Source organism: Myxocyprinus asiaticus, chromosome 36 (genome assembly GCF_019703515.2).
Source record: "Myxocyprinus asiaticus isolate MX2 ecotype Aquarium Trade chromosome 36, UBuf_Myxa_2, whole genome shotgun sequence".
Lineage (NCBI taxonomy): Eukaryota > Metazoa > Chordata > Actinopteri > Cypriniformes > Catostomidae > Myxocyprinus > Myxocyprinus asiaticus.
This window is the reverse complement of record NC_059379.1, coordinates 21,386,194-21,406,490: the sequence shown is the minus strand read 5'-3', so window position 1 is coordinate 21,406,490 and position 20,297 is coordinate 21,386,194. Positions and strand designations below refer to the sequence as shown.

At 38.0% G+C, this 20,297-nt stretch overlaps 1 protein-coding gene across 9 annotated transcripts in view; it reads right to left on the bottom strand.

Annotated features, from left to right (window-relative positions):
• Nucleotides 1-20,297, bottom strand: part of LOC127427490 (thyroid hormone receptor alpha-B) — a 199,600-nt gene that overhangs the window by 34,001 nt on the left and 145,302 nt on the right. For 8 of the 9 annotated variants that reach the window (XM_051675136.1, XM_051675135.1, XM_051675137.1 and 5 more), the window contains 3 exons: nt 6,694-6,755; nt 5,539-5,639; nt 1,985-2,132 (listed from right to left, as the gene is read on the bottom strand). In XM_051675136.1, coding sequence (XP_051531096.1) covers nt 1,985-2,132; nt 5,539-5,639; nt 6,694-6,755 — 311 coding nt within the window. Of the gene's footprint in view, nt 1-1,984; nt 2,133-5,538; nt 5,640-6,443; nt 6,610-6,693; nt 6,756-20,297 lie in introns of all 9 variants that reach the window. The other variant, XM_051675140.1, reaches the window with a different exon arrangement.

Below are 20,297 nucleotides of genomic sequence, written 5' to 3'. Positions count from 1 at the left end.
GTCATATTTACCTTCGCCTGAATTTTGTGCAATGGACTACTGCTGGAAAAGAATTTTACCGTGCGGATATTGCGTGGAGTTCAAGTTTGATTAACTTTGACCGGCAAATTCGCCCCATTGACCAACAGGAAGTTGCTTAGTTTAGCAGTGACCTCTGCGTGGGCAGTGCTTCGTTCACAGCCACACTGACTATTAACAATGGGCAATCACAATTCCAAGGATATTTTAGCAGCGAGTTTCTTTTTAATTTCACTTAAGTTTTTGCTGGTTTCACACTCCCTTAACATCCGCCCATGCCTTCTTCGCCCGTTGAATTACGCAGTGCAAAGGTAGTGAGACCGCACCTTAAAAAGTATACAGATTTTTTTTTTAAATAATAATTTTGATCACTCAGCAAGCAGCTTTCGCAACAGCGAAGGGGATATGACGTCATTTTTTGCGATACTGGTGCAAAAATAACGAACATGGTGTCTGAGGAAGGCTTTGTTTTTTTTTTGTTCTCTGTTGTTTTACTTTATTTCTAAATGTCACACAGTTACTGCTGTGTTTGTTTTCTTAACTTTCTATCATGTCCTGCCACGGCTTTCCACTGCAATAGTGGGGTTTCCCTATTGTGCCAAACTCCGGGATTCCCACAGCATTCTTGAGTGCATATGCTGATGTGAGGGACAATAGTCGACATTGTAAAGTGGTGTATTATAGTTGATATTGTTGTGTGTTTTCCCTCTTCCCACTATACCCCCAAAAAATGTTGAATTCTTGCCAGCACTTGATGATATCATGTAGCGCTACATCCGATGAGTGTTATCTGGCCTTTTCCACCCACATGCAGAGTCTTCAAAGACGTATAAGAACGTCACTTATCCTGTGTTCTCCAGCAGAAACCTAAGAGTACTTAGCAGCATAAGGACGATGCTTGCGTTTACATGGCCCTACAGAACGCTTTCTGCAAAAACCCTGTAATAAGCCATTTACTTAAGTGCATGTAAACAGGGGCAGTTTTGAAATTCCCTGATATTTCCAGCTTTTCCATGACTATGTTTCCATAGTTTCCATAGGATGTTCCCAGAAATGTTATCTTCTTGAAAATATTTGATGTAGATGGTGCTACCAAGTGCAACGTTGCAGGAACAGAATCAAAGCGATCAACAAAATGTCGAGCCCTGTCACAGTTGGTTAGGACAAAAACGTATATGCAATAGATATTGTCGAGAATGGTTAGGACACAGTGTAAAGAATAAAAATGAAAACAGTTTGACACACATTGCACATTATATAATGTAAATATTCAATAAACAAGACAGAAAAACAGCCCTAAGATATCGAAATGAAGGCAGGACACATAGGGGGAGAACGAGAGAGAGGGCATGAGGGAGGTATCAAAGCAGAAACAGATCATGAGACATAAAGCATTACTGATGAGCAGAGAAAGAGAGAGTGACAGTGAAAGCAGAACTGGTCAGCGTTGAACATGTGCTGTACATGTGTGAGGTGTAAGGCAATTCTGAATGAAGCGGCTCAGTTTGCCTCAGATTAATTTTACATTTGCTGTCAGAATGTATTTGTGTATATACGGAGCAGGGCTGCATTTGTGATCCACTAACCTCTTGCAGAATGTTATGAATATATGTATAGTATATGCATTCAGTATGTGGGTCTGGCAGTATTGTTTTTCTGTGTGTGTATGTGTGTATTTGTTGTGATGCTGCTGGAGTATACACACAATGCTTTTGTTTGTCTGTCTGCTATTGTGCATGTCTATATTGGTTAAATCCTGAGGTTAAATGTCTTGATCAAAGAAATAATAACGAGAGTTCAGAACTGTGAACTCTGGAACCCAAAGTCAAAAATTAGAGGGCATATTGGCTGTGACTATGATGCACACACATGTTCTGACTCCATGCATTTATTTTTGTGTGTGTGATTTTGCAAGTTCAGCAATTTTGTATGTTATTTGCATAATTGTGTGCATGGAGTCACTCACGATCCATGGCCATTCCAACTGCAATACATTTCTTGAAGCGACACAGCTGGCACTGGTTGCGGGTGATCTTGTCGATGATGCAGCAACCATCGTACTTACACGAGTAAGAGGGATGCAGGTTCTTCTGGATGGTGCGCCTGAAGAACCCCTGAGAGAGAGAAAGAGGTGGAAATCAGTGGCAGGCTGTCTGACATGGTGTCATCTGTCACATACTGCTCTTCCTGTCCCAGATTAGCATGTGTATTTTTATAAGACAGGGGAACTGTGAGCTCTCAGTTTGCTTTTCAAATCAGTATGTTAAGACAGGAGTTGCATTCAAACAATTTCATGGAACTGTTTTCACTCACAATTCACACCCTTCACCCTTTTACAGACACAGAAACAGACAGTGGGGGATGAAAATATGTTTTTTGGGCTTGTGATTTGACAGGTTTGAGTGTGATGGGAGTATGAAGGTTGTAAAGATGACAACAGGATGTACTGCTGCAAAGCTCAGACCAGCTCCATGTCATGACTATATGCTAGGTGACAGTTTAGACTGTGTACAAATACTTGTGCAGTAGGAATATCAATCGATACAGTACTTCAGTATCAAGTTAAAGGAAAGGCTTCTTCAAAATTTAAAATTTTAGTTATTTACTCACCCTAACGTCACTCCAAACCCAATCAAAGATGGCAGCTATGGCGATAACATCAAACCCTTATTGGCTCTTATCACGCCTCATGACCAAACATCATGATGTCATGTTGTGCGTTTGGTCACCAGATGCGATGAGAACCAATGCGGTTTGATGTTATTGATTTCAGTGCTTTATTATTGAAATGATCTGAGTGACAACGACTTAAATTTTATTTGGTTCAATGAAAAAAGTGATCATATGACTTCAGAAGACTTGAAATATAGTGCATATCTCATGACAATTACTTTTACTGTGGTTTTAAGGTGTTTTCATTTTTCAAGCTTAACAGGCCTGAGTCACTGTTCACTTCAATTATACAGAATGGCAAATAAACCCTGTGAAGACTTTTAAAGTCCTTTATTGAAGGCTACATTCCATTGTTTTAATAACATTTTATAATATTCAACTTTAATCATTAAAGGAATGTATTTATTGGCATATTATTTGCTATTCAATATTGCTGCTGTATTGAAATTGACATCAAGTATCGTGAATTTTTACAGGTACTGGTATTAACTACAGAAACCCTATAATGTATACTTTTCTAAATACTTCTTGTGTTTTGTAGTATACAAGCAACTAGGGATGTCAAATTTATATTTTTGGTGTGGGAATTTTCTCCCCTTTTCTCCCCAATTCGGCACGCCCAATTCCCAATGCGCTCTAGGTCCTCACGGTGGCGTAGTGATTCACCTCAATCCAGGTGGCGGAGGACGAATCTCAGTTGCCTCCGCATCTGAGACTGTCAATCCACGCATTTTATCACATGGCTTGTTGAGCGCGTTACTGCGGAGACCTTGCACGTGTGGAGGCTTCATGCTATTCTCCGCGGCATCCACGCACAACTCACCACGCGCCCCACCGAGAGCAAGAACCACATTATAGCGACCACGAGGAGGTTAACCCAGCAGGACTCTACCCACCCTAGCAACCGGGCCAATTGGTTGCTTAGGAAGCCTGACTGGAGTCACTCAGCACGCCCTGGATTCGAACTTGCGACTCCAGATGTGGTAGTCAGCATCTTTACTACCCAGGCCCCCTCAAAAAAACATTTTTTTTAAGAGAATGAGTACCCATACTTCCTTTTCGGTACTCACCTTTTAGGTACTAACGATACCTGTTTTGTTTTTTTTTCTTCTATTTTCTTTTTAAAATCCCATATCAAGAGTTTATTTCCATTTTATCATAAAATGGTATTTAAATAAATGAATTCATTAAAACTTTAATCAAATGAAATTAGTACAATACATTTTCAACATAATATTGTATTGTACAGAAACTACAACATTGGAGTTATTTTTGTCAAATAATGTGCTGCATAACAAAGCATCACAGATTTGAGATATTGCTCAAATATAATACAATTACTATTGATTTATTATTATTATTATTATCAGTAGTATTAGTATCAAAGTGAATATTACATAACTATACAGTAGTTATATATTTCTGTCTTACCTTTTTCCATTTAAATTGAGGTTTTATTTTGAAGCCCTTTCCATTTCTGTGAGTTTTTGATGGTAGCTTCTCACTTCCGAAAAAGCAGGTCGCTACATGAACCAATGTGATTTTTAAACCACAGAAGACTGCTATTTAATTTAATATACAGTATATGTATGTGCCTCGTGCTATAAAGTGAATTAGCGCTCTGCTCCCGGTCATCTGCTACAATAAAGTATGCCACTATGCTCATGATGGTATTTTCCATGTATGAGCCAAGGCGCTGTAAAAGGTATGAGCAGCCAGAGTTAGCACAACACCAGCTCCACACATTCAGAAGCACTCACATTTGAAGCACATGCAAGCTCAACCGATCAGCCACAACATTAAAACCACCTGCCTAATATTGTGTAGGTCCCCCTCATGCCGCCAAAACAGCGCCAACCCGCATCTCAGAATAGCATTCCGAGATGCTATTCTTCTCACCATAATTGTAAAGAGCGGTTATCTGAGTTATCATAGACTTTGACAGTTCTAACCAGTCTGTCCATTCTCCATTGACCTCTCTCATCAACAACGCATTTCCATCCACAGAACTGCCGCTCACTGGATGTTTTTTGTTTTTGGCACCATTCTGAGTAATTTCTAGAGACTGTTGCTAAAAAGATCAGATCAGACAGATCTTTGTTATGTGAAAATCCCAGGAGATCAGCAGTTACAGAAATACTCAAACCAGCCCGTCTGGTACCAACAATCATTCATGGGATTATCTAATCAGCCAATCATGTGGCAGCAGTGCAGTGCATAAAATCATAATATACAGGTCAGGAGCTTCAGTTAATGTTCACATCAACCATCAGAATGGGGAAAAAATGTGATCTCAGTGATTTGGACTGTGGCATGATTGTTGGTGCCAGATGGGCTGGTTGAGTATTTAATAACTGCTGATCTCCTGGTATTTTCACACACAACAGTTTCTAGAATTTACTCCAAATACAAAAAACATCCAGTGAGTGGCAGTTCTGTGGATGGAAATGCCTTGTTGATGAGAGAGGTCAACGGAGAATGGACAGACTGGTTCGAACTGACAAAGTCTACGGTAACTCAGATAACCGGTCTGTACAATTGTAGTGATAGGAATAGGTTGACGAGAGGGACCTACACAATATTAGGCAGGTGGTTTTAATGTTGTGGCTGATCGTGTATATCTTTATCTCGTTAAATCGCAGCCTTTGCAGTTTAATAATCACACTAGGACATAGCTTGATTTTAATTTGTGCGCTGATTGTTTATGTAATGATATTCGTACTTTAGATGGTGTAGTTTTTTTGTATCTGAGCATTTTTACGAGCACAAGTACAAGCACATGAGTGTGGTATTGGACCCGATACCGATATTGGTCATCCCATACAAGCAACATAAGATATGTCTTACCTTGCAGCCCTCACACGTGATGCAGCGGTAGTGGTAGCCAGTAGCTTTGTCTCCACACACCACACATGGCTCATCCTTGTCCAGGTAGCTGGGTATGTACCCTACAATACAAACAACTGTTATTTTTATTTGGGTTTGCTATGCAACATGTGTACTAGTGATTAAGATTATTTTCCTGTCAAAATATTCCAAGCTAAAAACCAGATGTCCTAAATATCAGTTTACCATATGACATGTGCCATTTAGTAGACTTGTTAAACACCTCTAGAGCTATTTGAGGTAGACTGCATTGTAAAATCAAAGGAAGGTAGTTACTTTAGAGGGTTCTCTGTAGTCTGTTAACTTTGACTGGTGAAAGCCCTGAAGAGCTCTTGACTTTCAGAGCATCACTTGACATTAATTAAGACTGCCAGTGTTACAAAGAGGAAGAAAAGTCTCTCGTCTCAAGCCAGTCAATTTGTCCATTTGTGGGGCATTTCACCAGTTATAAACAAACTGTAGTTAGAGGTAAGGCTTACAGACAGGCGAAACGTATACATAAATTGCCATACATGTACCAACTGTTTAATGTAAAATCTGCATAATATTCAATCTATGCCAATATTATATATTTATGTATATAAAGCAGAGTTAACTCTTTCACTATTTTTACCTCAAGCTAAAACTGGAGAGAAAAGGATGGAATTCTATAAAAACATTTTTTTACATCTATTGAGATGATTGGAAATGTGGGAATACTAACAGATAGCTGTCTCCACATATTACAGACCTCCTTGAGGCTACAGCACTGACTTCCTCAAATGGACAAATAAAGAAACAATAGGCCACTCATTACACAAACCAATACAAAGCCAATCCTTACACAGCCAAATAGCCTGGGAGATTGTTTTAATGTGAGTTATTACCTCCTAATGGAAAATATAGATAAAGTGACATCCCATGATGTCAACAAGTCTATTCAAATAGCATCAAAGCTCGGCTGATGTGAGGAGAATCACGAGACCAACTGAAAGCCCTCTTCTCCCTCTGGGTTTTCTGGGTTTCTTAGAAGTGTGTAGTCAGAGATGTGTTCTAGGAGCACAGTGGAGGGGACAAGCATACAACCATGGCTCTAGGCAACAGCATAACTGTTAGCTAGCATGTGGGATGTCTTACCAGACATGCTCTTCACCGAACACTGGCTGTTTTTTCTCTTCCTTTTTGGGCCATCGAGCCACCTAGAGAGTTAGAGAAGAAAAGGCTAGCATTAGAATATGCTAGGAATAGGTCACAGTGTTTGACTAGTCATCCAAAAACTGATTAATCGATGAATTAGTTTTGATATTTTAGCTGTTAGACAGTTTGCACAGTAAAACCCTCTTGGAAAAGTTGTGCCTTTAAATTCATCCCATGTAAAGCACTGCCACTTCGACCATTAACATTCAGACAGATCTTTGTCTCATGCTGTTTTTAGCAACCTGCCATGAGCATTTCATTTCTATGACAGGTTGTCAAGTTAAAAATAGTCCAACTTAAAAAACAAAAAAAAAAAACATATATATATATATATATATATATATATATATATATATATAAAAAATAAAAAAAATAAAATAACATATCTCGAGATCCATGCACTCTGTTCCATTCCATTGTGCTCCATCTAGCTGTTTTTGTATGCAAGCGTGTGTTTTATGTAAACATCCCTTAGAGGGATAGTTCAGCCAAAAATGTACTCAACCTCATGTGATTTACAAACCTGTATGTCTTCCTTCTTAGGAGGAACCCAAAATGAGATTTTAGGCAGAATGTTAGCCTCAGTCACCATTCACCTTCATTGCATCTTTTTTCCATACAGTGAAAGTGAATGGTGACAGCTGGCTAACATTCTGCCTAACATAAAAAAAAAAAAAAAAAAAAAAAAAAAGAACTTATAGGCCAATTTCACAAGAATCGGAAATCAGCAGTAATATTCATTCAACAGTTTCCCTCCTCTCGTCACCATATCACAGGATACAAAAGCTATATATGCTTCCAGCACAGATGCAAAAATACCAATAAAATTCAATGTCTAACTGAACCTCGTATGAAACTCCCAAAAATATTAAATGCGCTTTTAAAAATGTAAAATTTTGTTAGTCATCTTGTCCCGTTTAAAATGTATTTACCTATTTTCATAAATGATATACAATGTACAAAAACCCCGCAATCCCAGTAAAAGATCAACAGACAGCAATAAGGAACTGTGCAATAAACAATGTATTTAATAATAATTATAACAACATGTACATAACGTGGCATAAGCACTACACTGAATATTACAGCGCAGGTTTACAGACTTTAAGATGATGATGAGCAGCCATAAGAGCCATTACAGTTTAACAGAGTAAGAATATTAGCTACATTTATCAAAAATTAAAAGAAGAAAAAAATAACTTCTCACGAAGAAACAGTCACGAAATGGATGTTTTTTCCCGAACATTTCAGTCAAAGTTCCACTGTTTTATTTATAAGGATGATAAAATTACAATACAACTATACATCTTATTTTGACATTTGAGCTGTGTGCTATAAATAGGCAGATGTTCCTATATATCTGAGTTGGTTTGGCTTCTTGAAGTGAAAAGCACAGAGTTTAGTTAATATTATCCCGAATGTCGACTCGAACATTAACTTTATCACACTCAGTTTTATGATGGTGTCAGAAGCATGTGAATGAGATGAAATATCGGCGAGAGAGATTACAGAAGTGTCCTTGTTTATGAAAGTGTCCATGCTGCGAGCGATCAGCAGTACAGGGAGGGGAGCAGGCTGCCGATGATTTTCGCCGCACACAATGTGCTGTTTTCACTTGCAATAATGTAGAGCCGACCCAAACATAGAGAATGAAATGACAGCGAATTCACAAGTTATTTATTACTGGTGTAGTCTAGGTCTAGTAGCAGCTCGAATTTCTCACTGAATATGCTGGATTCAGTAAAGTTATGCCTTCCTCAGAGTTGACAGAATCTTCTTTTGCCACAATCAAGCTCCTAATTACGAGCTTTGTAGAGTCAGCAACAAAGCAAAAAGTCAGATCAAACATTTAATTTGTGTGAAGACTTTGAATTCAGCAGATCTTGCTCACGTTTCAATGGGCATTGTTGATACCGTAAGTAAGTTTACCCTGTGAGGGGGACCCCTGGAAGCAACAACCCCGGAAGTGTGAAACTGGCCTATCAGGCTTTCAACATGTTAATGAGTAAATTCAAGATTTTCATTTTTGGTTGATCTATCCCTTTAAGAAATGCATGCAGTCGGGGTCAGATGTAGCCAAAACCAGCCTCATAAAACATGAATTCCTTAGAACCGATTAGTCGACTTGACACTCAGTCAACCCACTTACTAGATTTTTTAAATAAGTAGTTTTGTGAATCCCTAGTATCTGCCAGAAAGATGGCAAAAGATGACAATTCCCTGTGGTATCACTTATATTTTTAACTAGCACACATTTAGCTGCAAGTGCTCCACCAACATGACAAGCCTGTCATCTCAATTTGCAAGAGTGTGGATCACAAAACAACAAAACCATCCAAGCCGTGGTGCACGTGTTCCTGACACGTTGAGTGCTCATGCAGGTGCCACAGGTTCCCTTCTCTCTTCCTGTCTCGTCTAATCTCTTGTCATCAGAAGCATGTGGCCCCCTTAGAAAATTCTGATAACATTTGCACACCCTTATGTCGCTCAAAACATTTATGATTTTCCCAAGGGTCACAAAAAATGTATAAGCAAAATGCTGCTTTTTTCTGGCTCACTCTGGTGCACCTCAAAGAGGATTACAACAGCATCAAGACCTTGCTGGACGCCTTGAAGTATGATGAGGACATTTGGGGACTAATTCGTGAAAGTGATTTACAGTATAATTGTAAATCTAGATAAACTACCCACTTCTAAATCTTTTGTAGTCACTTTTGTATTACTTTAGTATAAATACATGTTAATTTGGATTCATATGTTGTTTTTTTTCTAACTTTATGTGAACAAAAAGACACAAATTCGGCCGTTTTCTCATTGGAAATAGGTACATTTCAAAATATCGTTTTATAGTTTGTTTGAACCAGCTGTTTTGATAAGGCAATGTTTTTTGACATCAAAGAATGTATTAGTTAACTAGTAAGTCCACTCGAGCTTTCTCCTAGTTTGTCCATCACTCATTTTCAACACTTTTGGGGCAACAAGTGGCGGGGCTAGTTTCTTATCTTTGCTATGAAGAACGTAGAATGCCATGCAGTATTGTAATGTAAACAACATGGCTGCGCACAAACCGGTAATCGAATTTGCAATCACATCTTGTCAATCATAACACTGTGTAACAAATGTTTTTTTTTTGTTTTGTTTCCTGGGTAGTATGTGTTATTTCCTAATTGCTTATGCCTTAAAACTTTAGAAAATGGCTATTATTCCCCACAAACTTCTTTCACAGCTCATTGACAGCTCATCCAGGAGCCTCAAAGCCGTGCTGTTCCATAATGGTAACAAGTACCCGTCTCTTACCCTGGCTCACTCGGTGCACCTCAAAGAGGATTACAACAGCAACAAAACCTTGCTGGATGCCTTGAAGTACGATGAGTACATTTGGGGGCTGATTCATGAAAGTGATTTACAGTATAATTGTAAATCTCGAAAAACGACTCACTTCTAAATCTTTTGTAGTCATTTTTGTATTACTTTAGTATAAATACATGTTAATTTGGATTCATATGTTGTTTTTTTCTGACTTCATGTGAACGAAAAGACACAAATTCACCCGTTTTCTCTTTGGAAATAGGCAAATTTCAAAATATCACTGTCCTGGTCACAAAAGCAAAGTTTGTGGGGAATAATAGCCATTTTCTATACTTTTGAGGCATAAGCAATTAGGAAATAACACATACTACCCAGGAACAAAAAATGTGTTACATAGTGTTATTAGTTCTGGATTTGAAGCTGAGACCCCATTACACACTGAACAAAAACTACAACTTGACTAACATGTCATACACCTACTGAATATGTGGGGTGCCCCCTCAAAAACTATAGGTGCAGTGTAAATAAAAATAAAAATTAAAAAAAAAAATTAAAAAAAAATTTAAAAAAAGGCCAATAACTTAGGAAAAAAAGAAAAAAGAAGAAGCAGTTTCTGGGTACATCTAGTCTAGCCGTGATCAAAAGGGCTAGCTGGCTCAGCTCTCCACTGGGAGAGAGGGAGCAGTTATGTAACAGAGTACCCAAAAAGTGCAGGCAAATCTGTTAGCATTCACTGCTAGTCTCTCCCCACTTCATCAGATCCTTAAAGGGATAGTTTACCCAGAAATTAAAATTCTGTCATAATTTACACCCTCATGCCTTTCCAAACTTGTATGACTTTCTTGCAGAACACAATAGGAATTTTTTACTGAATATCTCAGTCAGTCTTTTCAATTTGGCAGTGGATAGCTTTAAAGCATAAAAAGACTTAAAAGTAGGCTATCATAAAATTAGTCCATGCGGCTCGTGTGTCATATTCCAAGTATTCTGAAGGCATACAACAGGTTTTGTTGAGAAACAACCTGGAATCTAATACATGAACATTTGACCACATATTTAAGGAGGCTAGCATTAGCCTTGTGTGAGAACTTGCATTGTTGGTTACACTTTATTTTACAGTGTCCTTGTTACAGTGTAATTACACAAGTAATTACTGATTATTACTAATTAACAACATGTACTTACTGTATGTTAGGGTAAGGGTTTGGTTTAGGGTTAGTTGCATGTAATTATGCACAATTGACTGTTATTACTATAGTCAATACATGTAATATGTGTAACAAGGACACTAAAATAAAGTGTTACCGTGTAGTGTTGCAAAAACTCAAGTTCTGACACAAGGATAATGCTAGCCTCTTTAAATACACAAGCCACTGTGAACAAGCTTCTCCCATAGTGCTCATGAATGTGTAACGAACATCCAAGATTTTCGCTGAAAAAGGAATATCGCTGAAAAGTATCCACTGCCATATCGAAAAAGCCAATATATTAATTAAAACATCTCATTTTGTGTTCTGCATAATAAAGGAAGTCAGATGGGTTTGAAATTACACGAGGCTGAGTAAATTTTGACAGAATTTTCATTTTTGTGTGAACTATTCCTAGCTGCTGCTAATGCTGGCCTCTTTAAATATGTGGTCAAATATACATGCAGGCTATTATTGTGCTGTATGTCTGGTAGAGCACAGCGCTAGCAATGTTTAGGTCATGGATTTGATTCCCAGGTAACACACATACTAATTTAAGAAATGTGCTTGAAAATCCTTTCAAATGTACATTGAAGCATCCACCAAATGTACAAATTGTAAATGTAAACAAGTCGTATAACTGCATGATGGAGCTCCACACAGAGTTTAAAAATGAGGGAATCTTGGCCATTGCATAACAGCCTATATTAATTTTTTTTTTTTAATTTTCTTTATTTATCACACATTATACATTTGCACATATACGGTGAAATTCTTCTTTTTCACATATCCCAGCTAGGCTGGGGTCAGAGTGCAGGGTCAGCCATGATACGGCGCCCCTGGAGCAGATAGGGTTAAGGGCCTTGCTCAAGGGCCCAACAGTGGCATATTAACCTAACAAAAAAGGTAGTACAAAGAATGCCATTGTAGTATCCTGGTACAGTAAATGCCAAATCAAATATGATACTACCATGGTAAAACCGTAGTAGTTTTTGTTAGTTTGTTTGTTAATGTCTTGAGTTACCACTTTCTCTTGTTGGCCTACATAGTGTGTTCCTCGTTTGATAGAATCTTTTGGAAATGAGAACGCAAAACAAGGTTCATGTGATCGAGTTCCTGAAGCCATTGCTCTGTCACACACACACACACACACACACACACACAGGGACAGCCATCTTTGTTCAAAGATTAAAAAAGGTTCAAAATTTAATACTGATGACCACTAGTGGGTTCTTTCACTCATCATATTGTTTTTGTCATTCGCTGTATTGATTCTGCAGCTGTGGTGCATTTATGAATGTCATTTAATATGTCTGACTGAGGTTCTGTCAGGACACTGAAGCCTTTAGACTTAGTATTTCTCTCTCTCTCTCAGGCAGACGTAAATATCATTCTCGAGCACTGTTGTCTTTGTCACAATTACACTTGATTTAATGTTTTTGACAGCATTACCAATACAACTGTCAATCTGCAGTTCTCGTGGAGACCCACACAAACAAACACAAACATGCAAAAAGAAACAAAAAAACTAACAAAAGCATTGTATCTTCATTTTGTTTTTTATTCTGTTGATCTCTTTCACTTCTTCAGCTGCTTCTGCTTAAAAAAAGCTGGTTGGCTGGTCTTAGATGCTCTTCCAGCCTAGTCAGACTAGTCTTAGATACTTTTCAGCTAGTCAGACTGGGAGTTCTGCTAGACCAGCTGAAGACCAGCTTGGCCAGACTGGGAGACAAGCTTAAACCAGGGTTCCCACACTTTTTGACCAATGGATTTCCAAGAATTTTCCAACCCCTTTCCAGTAATTTGTTTTTACTAGATTTTTAAAAATCATTTTGATTCAGACCAACTTGCTGGCAAGTCATTTAGACCGATTTTTGAACCGTTTTGACCAATTCATAGAAATGAACCAACTCAAGAGAACGATTTTCTCAAAAATCAGACATTGTTACGGCTTGCGAGCATGTGTTACTCTACACAAGATCAAAGCCAACAAAATACTTGACAGCAGAAATTATAGTGACTTTTCCATTACTTTTATGATTGTATTAATTCCCATAGCTTTTTAAGAATTAATGTAACTTACTTCCATTATTCAAGTATGTTCTTAGGTATACAGGTGAGTAGTATGAATACATTCCCAGACATACTTCATCGGAAACATAGGAATTCTGTATATGACTTAGTAACAACAACCGTGAAAATAATTTACTCTGGTTTTGTTTAAAAGTACAATTTAACCACAAGGAATAACTTTCTTGTTATGTGTAGCACTTTGAGTTGAAATGAGTCGCCCGACTCATGGTTCTCCGCCATTATTTATTTATTTTTTTTAAATCAGCGTTTTGACTCTTGACGACTCCATCGCCAGATTATGGGGATAGTAAAATGTCCAGTTGATGCGCACTTCAAAATCTCTGCAGATGCAGTACAATATTCTGGTATCTTTCATCTACTGTTTTATAAATACTGAGGATTCAGACATCCAACTCATCTGACATACTGCCTTTGGCATATTATATAGTAGGGACGGAAACATAAGTTAGACTCGGGGCATGACTTTTGCAGGCCTGGAAAACACAATTGAAACAATTCCCTGATAATTCTAGGTTTTCTGTGACAATGGGAACCATGTTAAACCAGGTTTAAGGTATTGTAGGATGGTTTAAGGTATGTTTTACAGCAGCAATAGCCCAATAGCTGATTTCAAGTTTCAGACAGGCAGCGCTAGGGAAAGCCCATAAGTGCTCTTTAGACATGGCACAGGTAATCAATACTGAAACTAAATTAATTTAACAACCTCGATTACAGTAAAAGTGAAGCAGATTAAGAAACCTAAAGCCCTACCAATTAATGTGGGAAGACAAAAAATAGACAGCAGGATTTTAAGATAGACAGATGGACAGAGATAGACATAGAGAAAGACAAAGTGGGAAAGATGTTTTTCTACTCTGACATTTGCTATAAAAAGATGCTTCAGAAGACGCCTCAGTGGACGCACTTGTTTGCCGCAAAAGACATCAATTATTCTGGATCCAAATGGAAGGGCTACACCACTTCCCCATTAAGAAAGAGGAGCTGTTGTAGTTTGCACAGTAATACTGCAATAGGAGCCGGGAATGAGAAGCTATCACTCTGAACACAAAGCGATGTACAACCGCATCAAAATATGTCTGATCTGATGGTACTGACATTATGTTAACCATTTCTCATTTAATGCTCAGAAGTAGCACAGTGGCATACACAATTCAGAAGTATCAGAAATCAGCATTATGTTCCATCGAAGCATCAAAGAACGCATTTCAAAAGGGGAGATTGATATCACCAATGCTTTCCACACACAAACCAGAGGGTTTAAAACAGTTTCGAGTTAAATCCAGGAAGGAACCCTTTAGAAGCAGAGCCACGAGTGTGCAGCAAGGCTAGGCTTGTACAGCAATACAGGTATGATGAGGAGAAGAGTCTCACCTGATTACGCAGTGGGAATGAAGAATGTGCATGCTGAAGACAAGGATTATGGCTCTTCACCACATCAAGTAAGCTTGCTGCTAAACTAACAGAGCTGCAATAGCCTGACTGGATTCTCTTTGATACTCTGCCTCTCTTGCATAAGTGCTCTCTCTCTATCTCTCTCTCTCTGTCTGACTGTCATTCTGAAACTCTTCCTCAATCTTTTTTTCTTCTGTCCGCTGTCTCTCCAATCCCCTGAATTTCCCCTGACTCTTCTTTGCGATTTTTTTCTAAGAATCCCTCATGAGAGATTCACTCTCTCTCTTTCTCTCCCTCTCTCTTAATCCCTCCTGTGGACTGTGATTGGGCACTGTGATCCCTCATGGGCAGTAATCCGGGGTTAGGAATGAGATATGGCAAGATCATCATGATAAAGCAGGAGAGATGGAGACTGAGATCTTTAAATAAGCCTCTAAACAAGCCAACTGGTTCGGTTACCTCAGGTTATTTCCGCCTTTTACTCAAACGAGGTGAAAGAAAACTTCAGTGGCACATTTATATTTTCATTCATCCTCTACGACAAGGTGAACATGGTACAAGCAGCGACAGTAAAGGCGGGTCAATTCAGGTGAATAAAAGAGGGAGTAAAGTGAAAGAGGGAGTTTGGGGACAAATCAATGTACCACTCTTCTCAATACTGGAGAGATAAAGAAAGTTTTATTTGCTCATAGTTCCATTCTGAGTTTAGACGAACACTGGCACATGGGTAGTTTTCACCTAATGTAGCTCTCCTTTCTATCAAGGTTTTAGGTTCAAATTTATATGATTAAAAAAATATATAAATTATACAATATATTAGGATGCTTTATATTTATATTTTAGGTGCTTTGTTTTTTGTCTACAGTAGTTCATTTTGAATTATCCTGCAGAATGACATGAAATATTCCATATACTTAAGTCTTTCCATTGATATGAGGTCGTAAAAGCTGCACGCATAATACTAATTCTAACAGAATTAGGAAAATGCTGTTTAAATTAGTTTTAGATGGAGTAGGACATCGCAGGAGATGTCAACTTCCCCAAAGTATTTAATGTCAACTAACCACATATGCTTGCAATCAAACCTTGAAGACACTTTTCAAATCTAGGCCAAATAAAATAAATCCATATGATGTCAAATTGATGCTTAGCTAAACATGCTGTAATTATTCCCAGAAAATTGAAGTGCTGTAATTCAGGTTTTGCTTTCCTTCAGTTTTTTTTTTTTTTTAAGAATCGAGTGGCGTCATTTGAGTGACAGGCAGCTGAGAATCTCCCTCTTATGCAAAGAGAGGTTTTGGAGCCAATCCACCCTGCATTTCCTTCCTTCTAAATTCCTCATTGTGTATTTGCCGCTTTCCTCTGTCTCTTGCTCTCTCTCTTTCTCCCCTCTCAGCCAGCTTTATGAGAGCTTATTTTAGACCCTGTCTAAATGTGATCTGGCAGTTCCCAGCCAATGTCAGAACAGCAGCCACGTGTTCACTCAGAAAGAGAGAATCAGAGGAGGATATTTGAAAAAGCAGCTATTGGATTGTGCTCATTGCATGTAAATGTATGTGGCATGGGGGGCGTGGTAATTTGTCGGTCTGCAGGAGAGGGAGAGTGGTAAAGCTTGTCACTTGGGTTGTGAGTACTCTAACACCTGTCTCTAATTATAGTGATGGTGGAGGGAGACCTGAAAAGGCACGCCAGAGTGGCAGTGTGGGAGAGAGTGTGACCGGAAAGCACGACAGCCCAGACTAAGAGAGTCATTAATTGAGAGTGCTTTCGTTTATTTACAACTTATTTTATGTTACTGACGGTTACTGTCGATTGTGTGCTGAAAACATACAATCAAAAGAGACTGACCTTGAACATGCTTATTGTCTCCTGACTCCTCCATTGCCCACGAACGTAACTTATCATAGTGTATATGTGCATGTGTACACATTTTTATGTACATGTTTGTATGAGAGTATTTGCATGTCCGAGTGAGAGAGCAAATGAAATAGTCTGACAGCGGACTGCCTGCAGATCACACGACCAAATGGCTGGAGGGCTGGTGGCTCTGTTTTCAACAACACGTGCTCATGATTGCATCTGAATTACCGCCACACTCCACTCAATTAATCTCTTAATAGGTATGAACCAGGGTTAATATTGTATACTAAAACTGAAACTACGATAAAGTCTATTGATCTATCTATCTATCTATCTATATATATATAAATTAGAAACACGTCTAATAATAAATAAAAACCATAACCGCAACTAACAAAAACTAACTGAAATTTAAAGTATATTTGAAACTCCATGGTATACTCTTCAGCAATCTGTGAGCATCATGTCTCTCTGCTTAAAGAGGATTACACCTTTCCAGGGCACAGACATGCTGTTAGGCAATCTGCAAGAAAATCCTGTCAATTCACTTTATGCAAATCTAAGAGCTTTTAGATGCAAATGGTGAAGATCCAGGAACTCGGTGTTATCAGGGTCAGACTAAAACAGAATAGAAACATGGGTATCAGTTCTCCTGTCCACTGTGGCTAATTGACTCAAACAGAAGCCTGGTTCTTTACACACGTCATCACAAACTATACCGATAAAGGTATATAAAATGTGGCAACTTCGGCTGTAATAAAAAAGTAAATAAAAAATTAAATTAAAAAAAAAAAAAACAACAAATACAATCTAAATCAAGTTAACTTTCACTGCTCACAAAATCTGATCTCCAATACCAACATCTCTTATTATTACCATCAAAAATCAATTGGATAAGCATCATTCCCTGTATCCAAATTCATTGCATATGTCTTATAAACAAGTCCTAAACATAATTATTTTAGACTAAATACAGAGCATTGTCCTACAGACATATTTCAGAATTTAGAAAACATGACAGGGTAATTTTTTTATGTTAAAATACTTTAAATCCTACCACAGCATTATATGCGCAGACAATGTAAATATAATATAATAAGTACGTTTTTGGTAGTTCAATTCCCCCGAAAAGTGTCAATACTGTAGCGCTATCAAAGAATTTGAGCATCCCAACCAGCCCGACATAGTGACATTGGCTAAACAAATGGCATGAGTTTGGGTGTGGGACTATCGGTTTGTTCTACCAATTGCAGACAGTGGGAGTGTTCGGGAAACCTGTTTAAAAACAATCATTATTTTTGCAATTCCATTCGGTGCTGCTAGTTTATGGAGTTATATTTGTGCCACAACTCTGCGTGCTTAAAATTATATTTTGAGTGCACAAAAAGTTTATTTGCACGCGCTTGAATTGCTTTTGTAAAGCTGAATTAATTTTGAGAAAATTAAAATCAAATTTGTGCTCAAAAAAAAAAAAAAAAAAATGTGAATGTTTGCTGATGTCAACATTTGCACAGAATTCTGACATTTATGTTACTCCATTGCTTTTTGCGTGTGCAAGATCTCACTTGCTCTCGCCCTCCTCGTAAGCACTCTGTGTGCACTCAGAATTTTAGATTGCTCGCTTGCTTTTCCACAATATTCCAACAAGTCTTGCCTCCTTTGTCAAGATTGGCTATTATTATAATACTTAGCTTACTGTAATGTAAGTTTTTCAAAATATAGTAGCCTGGGATCATGCAATAACATGGAATTCTTTCCATTTATTTTTTGCAGTCTCAAACATTTGTGGGTCCAATATACTGTACATTTAATTTACCCCCAAACTATAACAGGCGACATAATAAGACACTTTTCCTTTTCTACTGTTTCTTCTCATTAATCAGTTTTGCAATCAGGGTTGAGGTAGAATGCATTAACTTAAAAAACAAAAAAAACAAAGACGGAATACTGAACAAGTAACTTCAAGATACCCCACAGCTTTGAAATGCAAACATAGTGAATAGAATAGAATGTTAATTTAGGCAATATTTATAATATTCATAATATTTATATTACACAAGGCTGTCGTCATACCTGACATATAGGCCATGAGAAAATGGGAGAGGACACACTATAGAAAGTGGAAAAAACATGTTTATTAAATAAAACTCATGTCATAATAAAAAGAAGAAAAGTCAGTAGTTTCTGATCCATGGCAGACTGTGATCTGCTATCATTTTTTTTTTTTTTAACTGCTCTCTCAGAATATACTGTGGGATAGATAGAAGTAAAAAAAAAAAAAAAAAAAACTACACTATTACAGTAGTCTTAAAGAGTTTTACACATAGGAGAGATTAAATTAATATCATTTCGGATGAAAGTGGTAGCTAAAGTGACCAAGCTAGTAGCTACGTAAGTGTAACTTGGTATCCTAGATAGCTAGCCATTAGAACCAAATCCTAATATAGACCATACTAAGAGAGCTAGCCAAATAGAAAGCCATTTAGTAAGCATACTGGCAGTGTACAGACTAAAAATAGAAATAAAAAATCATAAAGGTTCAATAAAAGCAGTTAAGACTCAGTTTCCAACTGGTATTAAGATGCATCTAGGGTGATCCAATCACATGTGGTCAGGTGAGTCACATCGCTGTTTACACCTGGTCGTTTAACTGCATCTCCTGTGACCACTTCTGATCGGATTTGGAGGGGAGGGACTCTGTTTCATGACAACATCATCAATCACAATGTCAGTGTGTTCCTGCATGATAATAAACTGCAACAAAGTAAGAAAAAGAATTGTGGCACAAATATAACTCTATACTAGTTGCGCAGAAAATGACACACTTCATCTTTAATGCTACTTATTTGGAGATGGTGGTGGCATAGTGGGTTAAAGCACAAAACTGGTAATCAGACGGTTGCTGTTTCAATCCCCACAGCCACCACCATTGTGTCCTTGAGCAAGGCACTTAACTCCAGGTTGCTCCGGGGGTATTGTTCCTGTAAGTACACTGTAAGTCGCTTTGGATAAAAGCGTCTGCCAAATGCATAAATGTAAATGTAAATGTTATTTTACAGTTGTGACTTTGCATAAACATTGTTTAGCATAGTAGCATAGTAGCTAAAATTACGAAAATGTATGTGTTTTTAAATTACATGAAATGTAGAGGTAAGGTGTATAATTTCTGTGCCACTAGTGGCACAAAACAGAATTGCATTCTGTTTGAACATGCAGACCGTGTCCAATAGCACAAGTGTGGAGATGGATTACATGTTTTGCTTCATGATGGCAGATGGAAGGAATGTTTGAAACTTTGCAATTTGCCACTAGTGGTGCAGAAATTACACACTTCACCTTTAAAGTATAGAAGAAAAAAAACAGAAACAACAAATTCCTTATGACCAGGAGGTTTGGGTAGGTGGTGATTGGCTGGTGTCTAGGGATGCTGATGGGTGGGCGAAGCAGAGTAATGAAATTAAGAGAAGAATTGGAACCAGCAATCAGGTCCATTAAGATTAACAGCCATACGCCTGCTTCTCCCACTCTGTGATTTAATCCAAATTCCTGTGGTGCGTGATGAGCTAATCTGCTGACAGGTGGCCTCTGTGTAATTAAGCTGAAGGGCACTCGTTTAATCGCTTATTGAGCCAGCACGCTTGGCATCTGACCCTGCATTCCTGGGGTCTTGTCTGTGAATCACACACACACACACACACACAC